Source organism: Taurulus bubalis (assembly GCF_910589615.1).
Source record: "Taurulus bubalis genome assembly, chromosome: 1".
NCBI lineage: Eukaryota > Metazoa > Chordata > Actinopteri > Perciformes > Cottidae > Taurulus > Taurulus bubalis.
The window spans coordinates 30,603,013-30,612,509 of record NC_136589.1 but is presented as its reverse complement, the minus strand read 5'-3'; the positions used below and the strand labels follow the sequence as shown (position 1 = coordinate 30,612,509).

Sequence of the window (9,497 nt, the reverse complement as noted above, 5' to 3'; positions counted from 1 at the left end):
AACTAAATGAATACCAACAGCGGGTCAAAAGGGGCCCACTGCTAATTTAGCCCCCTACTGAGGTAATGCAGGCCTGGTAGGCTATTAGCCACATTATATAGCAGTTTAATACACCATCCTAATCCCTTAGATCACTGGACTTTTCCGCAGACACACTACAAGTCCCTTCAGAACTATTTGAGTGAATTATTCTTTTGAGAAACCATTCACCTTTATCAATTACATATTAGTACTAAATAAGTAAGCTATTTAAAATCGATTTCATTTTTGATCATTCAGACATACTGGGTGCAGCACAGCAATGCTGCCCTTAATACAACTAACATGACAATTACCTTGACTGGCAGAGGAAAAGCAGTTTGTGAGCAGCACAAACACATTTACCATATTTCGTTTTTAAATCCATAACCTGTGATCTGCTGGTATTATTCCCAGTGAGTGCAATAATTCAATATGGCTCACAGAGAAACTACAGTAGAATGGTGTAGTATGTTGTCTAAAGACCAGGGGACGTCCCTGAACAGGTTAAGACAATGAACAGATGGATCTTCGAAATACAACGCCCTTTGAGCAGGAAACTAACAAGCAAACTCCTTTGTGCGGTTCATGTGTGTTACTCCTCTGTTTACAGAACTCGATATGACCTGTCACTCTTTGTAAAAGTCCCATTAATCATCAAACTATTACTTCTGAATTCTGAACAGGATAAAAGTTTGTTTTAAACACAATGAAACAAACAAACACCACTGAGCAGTTAAGAGCTTTAGCTTGTCTGCTCAGTTCACATATTTTATGGACACCATTAATAACTTTGCTGTGACTATTTCAGATATTCAATGTATATTCACAATTAGGATGATTTATTTTTTAGCTGTAACATCCATGCATGCAGTAGGTCTTCCACTGTCATCACATTGTGGGAACTGTGCAGCTTATCTCTCTCTCTCTCTCTCTCTCTCTAAGTTAATGTGAAACCTGCCTGAGCGGTGTGACGGCTCTAATTTCTCGATAATTCTCATTGACAATTCAAAGGTTCCTGCCTCTCAGAAAAAAGTTAAGTAACTGTACACTGGTGTGACATGTGGCATGCCTGCATAATAAAGCTGATAAGTGACAGGCACCTGGCTAGTCTGCAGATTTGAGGAGGAGAAAGTGAGATATATTATTAAAGAATACTTACACATTTCCCCTGCGAGGAAGACTCAGTTCTTTCTAGAAAAGAAAAGATAGGAAATATTTAAATGATAATATCTTCTTCTTCTTCTTCTTCTTCTTCTTCTTCTTCTTCTTCTTCTTCTTCTTCTTCTTCTTCTTCTTCTTCTTCTCAAACAATGCTTTGAAATGCAGATAGCAGCCCTATTGCTGCTTGAGCAGAGAGAGCTATTTATTGTTTGGCTAAAAGACTTCTTCACAAATCTATATTACTTTCTTATCAGGGTACAGTTCTAATTTTTAATATGTTTGTATGTGTCAACTGTTACACAAACACACTGCTCAGAGTAAAAAAGCAGGAATGTGAAGATGTTTAGCTGTCTCAAAACAGCACTTTACATTAATAACATGTCATTCTTTAAATAAGGCTACAGTTATTCGGATACATTTCCCTAAATCTTTCTTTTAATGCAGTGTGAATATCATTAGATGCCGTATGGCCTAGTTTATTGCATGACAAGTGCCTTCAAGTAATTTGATGGCAAGGATACAAATCCTTTCTAGCCCATAGCTAATGCGCTTGCGCTCAGCCAACTGCAAAACTACTTTTGCCAATCAGGATTAGAAAGTTACGGAAGGGTGCTGCTCTGCTAGACTGAAAGAGAACTGGTTAATGTCACAGACACATTTAAAAACAAGGTGGGGAAAAACATACATAAACGAAGACAGAGAAAAGGAGTTTTAATTACTGTATAAGTTTCAGCACTACTCAAAACATATCAATTTGTGGGCTCAATGAACACTAACACAATGATGTGTCTTTTTCACAACAGACGGGATTTAAAGGAGAATAATTTAGCTATAACCATCATTATCATTGTTAGTATAATGACAAGGCTGCGCTTACATTTCAATTGCAGATGAATTATGGCGGAAAAGAAACTAGATACAACAACTCAATGGGAACACCCAGTTTGGACCAGTGAGACTTTCATCACAAACCCTCCATCCCTATCTCAATATAACATGGCGAGAAACAATGCAGCGTTCATTACTTTCACAACAAAACAAATATACACATTAATTAACTAGGAGGAGAGAAAATATGAATTATTACCATTCTGAACATTCCTAATTAATAAACATGTTGTATGTGTTTGCCAATCATACAGGCACCCTTGGGTTTTAAGCTATCACCAAGGCAACCAGCTTCATGAAAGAACCAATGGACAGCTCCAAAATAAACACATAAGACCCACATTAACTAATTGAATTATGTGCACCAATTATGTGCCACAATCTATGATGGGGTCACCGCTTGTTGTAAATAATGGACACGAGACATGAGGAGGAAATGAACAGTACAGATAATAAACATTCCCAAGCGATGTCATATATTTATCAGAAAGAACAAAGAATAAATGTCACTGATTTTAATGGAGAATCAACCGCTTCACCCAAAGCAATTCTTGGAGGAATCCCCGGCATCGTCGCCAATGGCTCATCATCATCATCACCATCATATACGGCCATACCCTCCTGACACATGACACCCCATTTAGCCTACCTGTAGACCGCGACGTCTCAGGATATTCGGCTCATCCATCATTGAAGACGATCAAAAACAACAACGCGGATCTCCGATCAGTTAGCCCATGCTGCGCTCCGTCCGCTCCCCAGGAGCCGGTAGAGTCCTCCTCGCGGATGCTGCTCCACCACCCCCTCCTCCCCGGGGCGAGCTGCACGGCCGTCCCCGAAAACGTGGCCACTCCACGACCTATTAATGAAGCGAGAAGGCGTGTTGACCCCACCCTTTTATTGACATTCTTCGAACAGTTGTCAAATGCAAAAGAGGCCACAGGTTCTCCTGGGTGTAATTGTCATTTTTAGATCATCAGATTCCTCATCATTTCATGTTCTCTTAAGGTCCCTGTTTCCCAATTTGGCAAAGCCTCAGTCTGATGGTGGATCTTTTTAATAACAAAGTGGTATTGCTATACCATGACAACGGGCAGCAATAAACTACAACTGGAAAGCTGTCCATGCACTAAACCCTCCAGAAACTAATGCAATCTACTAGTTTCCATACGGCGTGGTACATGCAGTTAATCTATATTCACCCATTATAAACTAGCACAGTGTCTGCCTGGTGGAGCAACAGAGAGGATGCAGAACAATTGTGCTTTGAAGTCAAGCTGAATAGCAGTGATTGATCTGTCACTCAGTGGTACCATGATGTATTTTCTTTCCATATAGAACAATGGCGAGTCTTTTATCCTGGGATGTCACATGGTATGTGGGCAAGAGGGACGTGAATCCTTCATTGTTCTCTTGTAGTTCAATGTTTATGTGAAACTGTTTCACATGTTGGAAATCTAGCATCTAGAGTAAGGGTATTTTATTACCACAAAGGGAGTAGTTCTGTCCATGTACATATATCTAGAGTTTGCCCTTCACAAGACTGATGGTGGAGTTTGCAGTTACAATAGAAAATAAAGAGTTTGTATGTGTCCTTTTGTTGTGCTCCAGCGTACTCCAGCATAGATCATCTTCAAATGGTCCATGCATGCTCATTTGTGAAACCAGTCAGGCAAGAAAGTCAGCCCTCTTTTTACTGCCCTGATAAACAGCCATGAGTTCCTTATACCTTCTATCTCTGATCGTAGCTCACTTATCTGTATTGGAAGGCTGAAAGGCAGAAATAGGAGTTTTCTAATAGTCAGCTCAGGATTTGGGGATTTATTTTAAATAAAATTAAGCAAATACACATACACACAAGCAACTCTGATTAAAAATACCCCATGTTACTTGCGTTTATCTTTGAAATCACAATTTATTTTAATCTGTGATCAACAGCACTGTTTCTTAGTTTAGGGGTTAAATTTGTACAAACCTGGTCAGACCTGCTCAAACCTGATCAGGGGACCCTTTTATATCAGGAAAATCAAGAAAAAATCATGGTATAACCACCCGTCCCCCCTAAAAAAACAGTGCTACAATAATATATAATCCCCATGTACAACCTCTAAACACAACTCAAACAACAAATAGTATTAGGGGTTAGGGTTAGGGTGTGGGTTTAAAGGGTTAATTGAGTTTTTTTGCAAACAATGGATTTCCTCTTACATCCTGGCTGAAGACTTCTTCATCTCAACTCAATCATTCAGATTCATACTAATAATATGTTGTTCATGCTCCTTCTGACTCAGAATAAAGCTGTATTTAGCTTATTGAAGTCTGTACTTCAGCTTTAAGGCCTCTAGAGGACGCAATGGAGCCATTGGTCTATTTATGTTAACCATAGAGGACAAATTATCCTCTCTTCTGCTTTGTGCACCCTGGGAAGGGTTCAGACCCTCACCAGTCCACTATAATTAAAAGTAAAGCAAGGAGAAAATGGCAAAAAAAGATGAACAAATGAATAGAAGAAAGAATAAATGAAGGTTATAGTTTAATGCCAGTCACGCTCCCATTCCCCATTATTCACCACGAACACATTCATCTATGTTGGCAAAGATACAAATGAACTATTGCAAGTGATATAAACCTTTTATTGCTTGTGGCCTCTTAATAAAAAGGCATGCGAATTGTGAACCCTTGTCACAGTCATGCTTGAGTTGTGAGCAGTTCAATAAAAATGGGGTTTCAGTTCTTAGATTGTTACAATTAAATCATGTTTACAGGCCTGGAGAGGTAAAACTAGAACACGCAAAAAGCAACAAACAGCATACGTAACATTTTCTTTCATTGTTCCATCCTATCATCTTTACCTCTTATTCAACTCATAACTAAGCACCAGCATAATGCCGTGAGAATAGAGCTGTCATTTTCATCTTTATCTGGCTTTATGTTTAACAGCTAGTGTCTCTGTCTATTACCAGTGTGCATGATGAAATTCCCTTTCATTGCTCAGAAACTTTCTCATTTTCCTCTTTGTCCCGCCCAAGTGAGAAAAGAGATGAAAAGAAAAGAAGACATAGACAGAAGAAGAGAGTGAGAGTCTTCAGCGACAGTTTAAACAACTGTGACCGTTTTCATGAGTCACTTTATACCTTTCACACACTTTCAACTTGCAAGGTAGGTTCACCTGCCCACATGATTGTGTCATCACCTTAGTGACTCATGGCTCAGAAATCCACACACATCTTCTTTGGTTCCTTCCCCACATGCTCAAATAATGCCCTGCTTTTAATTTAACAATTTATTCTTTATATTGTGCAAAGCACTCTATAGCTCTGGTTGCCAACCTTTATAGCCCCTTTCCACCCCCCACCACATGTTACATTATGTCTACGAGAGGTGAAGATTTTGTTTCATTTAGTCCAAAAGAGGAAGTCTCCCGGATATCACATGTAAAGAGAGACAAGAGTCAGTAAAAATAATCTGCAGCAGATGTTTTGTTTTTCATTCGTTCCTTTTTTGTTAGTCATCTCACAAACCCTCATCATACATGTTGTGGCTGTGTGTCACTCACTTGTATTGTTTTATTATAATGTACATACTATAATTTAATTAGATTTGTATTAAACCTTTAATGACTTAACAGTTTTACTATCTGTTTTTTCTTCCAAGGTCACAGTTTGCCAAATATGTCCATAAATGCACTTTTATGGATATTTTTCATAAAATGAGATCTTTATCAGTCAACAATCGCAGTAGGGGGAATGCCCTCAAAGAATAGTCAATGACACAGACGTAATTAAGCAGGGCACTGACCCTATTTACTGATAGAAGTGAGGGTTTTCACAAACTGATAACTGCTTGGCAAAGCTCCCCGGTGCAGACGCATATATGTTCAGCTCTTCAGTCTGTCCCAACAACGGCAACTGAAAGAACAGGAATGCTGCTTTTTTATCCAACTTTAGAGGACAGTAGCATCTGAGATCAGATATGTTATTCGTCTAATTTAATCATCATAAAAACAGAGCACATTCACAGGGCGCTCTATTTCATCATTGACCAGCTCCTTAAATCACAATCATGATGTAATTACGGCAATAGTAGATTAAGATAGTGGATTCGGGACACTTCCCTCTTTCAACAGACAACTTATTTGTTTGTTTATATCTTTTTTTTTAACCTTGAGGCATTTCCTCTGTGAGCTTATTTCAGGAAGGATTTAATACAAATAATCAGCTCTCACCACCTTTTTCTGTCTTTGGTAATTGTATGTTGTCACGCAAAGCTGATAAGGGGAAAAATGAGGCCGGACTGTTCTTAGAGTGACTTGCAATCTTTGGCTGGAAGAAGAAGATAGCATTTGGAGATCTGCCCTCAGGTTTCAGTGTCTACTCAGCGTGTGAGCGAGACTCTAAATGCCTCTATGATTTGAACCTAATTGCTGACCTTATCTGGCCAACTTGTAAGGGAAAAGAGAGACGCAGCCTTATAGGGATCAATAAACTATCACATTAACATTATTAACCCTGGAGCAGCTAATGTGATTGACCATTGTCCTCCTCCTTTGAACTGGTAACTGTAAGACATATGGTCATTTATTTGATTAAGTGACACATAACTAGACATGGTGACGTAGCATGCTGAGGTGCACACCATGTACTAGTGACGTAACCAAATCTCATCCAGAACTCCCTTTATTTTATGCCTCACCTATCTGGATAATATCTAACGGATGTACTAAAACAAACAAAAAAGCTGCTAAAGTTGAAATTAATTTCACAGATTTCTAATTCCATAAGTCACGTGTTGTTAACGCATAACACACTGCTGACAAATGTATTCACATAATGACATTTGGCCCAAGCTGAGCCCATCACAGGCTCACCTGACTAGCCAGGGGTGTGGCAACACAGAAGCTCTATAAATAAAAGCATGTCAAGAATTTCATTCATAACATGGACAAGCCCCAGCTGCAGCAGTCTCAAACCAAACCTACCTGTTGGACTCACCATGCACAGATCACGCCCACTCCTCCAATTCATCTCCTGCATGCTGCTGCTCCTCGTCTCCCTCTCAAGCTCAGGCGAGAGCCGGCCTCACGTGGCCCACGAAGGCACACCTGATGTGGACAGAACGCACAGCCAGAGGGAGCTGCTTCTGGAGGCGGTGAAGACCGGGATCCTCGGTTCGTTGGGTATGGACAGGGAGCCCAGGCCAACCCGAAGGGCCTCGGAGGAAGAGCGGAGGAGGATGTATCAGCTCTACAGGGAAAAAGTGAGAGAGATGAGAGGAAATTCCAGCCAGCTGATGAAGGAAACCTGGCAATCCACCATGTCGACTGTGCTCTTTCCAGCTACAGGTGAGATATATACATTTGTTAGACATCAGACATCAGGAAGACACTTAGGCCTAATCTAGTCATTGCCACGATTGATGTGAAAAGCCAATTTGCAAAGTCAGAGTGGGAGTAGGAAAGAATTACATGACTAGTTAAAGAAATCTACGTCTGCAGATGCAGACAAAAGGTGTTGTACCAGTGTGGTTGTGAAAAATCCCTACAGTTCATGCTCCAGGTGAAGATCTCTGACTTCCTGGAAGCTGTCTGTGCATAGTTTAACCACATGTGAATGGCTGGAAATCAAAGAGTCCTGTAAAGAAAGCAAACACATTCCTGCTTTTAGAAACCATGAGCGTGATAGGCACACCTCACACATGATGTTACACTTTGAGCACATGTTTTTCAAGAGAGCATTGGAATTAAAAATAAAAGTGTATGATCCATTTTTCCACTCTCAGTTGTTCCACATCATGATGTTCCCCAAATGTCAAATCATCACAGGATGTTGCCAACTTCAGTTCTAATGAAGCTTTTCTTTATTTATGTTTATTTGTTTTTTAGTGGAGTCAATAAAAGCGGTTTGGAGAGGAAGACGCCCACACCCACATTCAGGCCAACGCATGCAGTGGTACAGAGCTGTTTTCCACAAAAAAAACAATATCCAAACTGAACTGACACTAACTCGGGCTGAGCTGAAGATTTCTAAGCAGATTTTAGATAAACCCACTTCAGTTCAGCCTGAGACGAGACAAGCGATTCAAGTTAAAGTCAACAGGATGAGACCGATGAACTCTGCTGCATGGACAGACATAAACTCTCCAATACGTACCAATGTGTCAAGCACTCAAGATTTGATGCTGGACATCAGCCCTGAGGTGGAGAGGTGGTTGAGGACTGATGTTGGAGAGGCACTAGTTGTGGATGTGGGGATAGCTATGGGTGTGAACGATACCCTCAAGGCAAACCCAACCATTTCTCTGGAATTAGGCCTCGCACCGCCCAAACCGACCCGGAAGACGAGGCTGCCTCGCTCTAACAAGGAAGACGTCTGCAACGAACAAGGATGGTGCTGCCGGAAGTCTGTCACAGTGTCCTTCAAAGACATTGGCTGGACGGATTGGGTGGTGGCCCCAACCGAGTACACGATGCATTTCTGCGACGGCACCTGCCCCCACAACTACAAGCCTGCGAGCATGCACACACAGGTGAAGTCTCGGCTGCATCAGATTACCAAAGGAGAGTCACCTCGGCCCTGCTGCGTGCCGGCGGCCTACGAGCCGATGGTCCTAATGCACTATGACAGTAGGGGAAAGTTGACGCTGACTCCTTTCGACGACTTGATTGTCAGTAAATGTCACTGTGCCTGAGGAACTGTGCCTTTTTTTTAAAGTTAAACCTATGGGAGAGTGTAGCCACTAAAAAATATGTTACATTGTTTTACAGCTGCATAATCATTGTTTTTCACCGGTTAACTAAATCAAAATCCACTTTATTTTGAAGTAAAAAGTGTTACTGCGGCACAGAGCCACTGTTTTATTTTTGCATTGTGGATCAAGCAGTAGATCTGTTCATGCATAGTTTTTATTTATTTCAAGTTTATTTATGGACCTAAATTTATATTTGTGTTTTATCATTGTCGTTGTTTGATGTTACAGCATGTTTTAGTCCTATTTAATTTTATTGTCATTGTGATTATTTGAAATACTGTATTGTTTTATGAGGCAAATGGTTTTAATATTTAATTTGTTGTCTTGTACATTTCAATAATGATGTGAAAACATAAATAAATATTTTGATTTATTCACACTAAACTGTTGCACTTGAATATATGAACTTGTATATTTCCTACTAAACACATGAGCATGATACGTTCTCATATTTGTCATCTATTCAAAGACATACTATCAACCGTTGTAGGTTGCAAAGGTCCCGGTGTGAACAGAAATCCGCCTGTAAAGATATGATAACTTCTATCTCCCATTAATGACCTTGAAGTTTTGTTCACTGTGGCCAAAGACCAGTCGAGGAACAAATCATTGGTTTAATTTGAAAGGGAAAATAGGAAAAAGCTGCATGTTGTGTAAACTTCAGACTGCTCAGATTAGAT

At 40.2% G+C, this 9,497-nt stretch overlaps 1 protein-coding gene across 1 annotated transcript; it reads left to right on the top strand.

Annotated features, from left to right (window-relative positions):
- Nucleotides 1–7,062: 7,062 nt before the first annotated feature.
- gdf15 (Growth differentiation factor-15) lies at nucleotides 7,063–8,849 on the top strand (the record flags this gene model as incomplete). The annotated part of the gene is made up of 2 exons (XM_079214302.1): nucleotides 7,063–7,411; nucleotides 7,952–8,849. The coding sequence occupies 2 exons, from the start codon at nucleotides 7,063–7,065 to the stop codon at nucleotides 8,755–8,757; spliced, it is 1,155 nt and encodes a 384-aa protein (XP_079070428.1). The 3' UTR covers nucleotides 8,758–8,849.
- Between the last annotated feature and the right edge of the window lie 648 nt (nucleotides 8,850–9,497).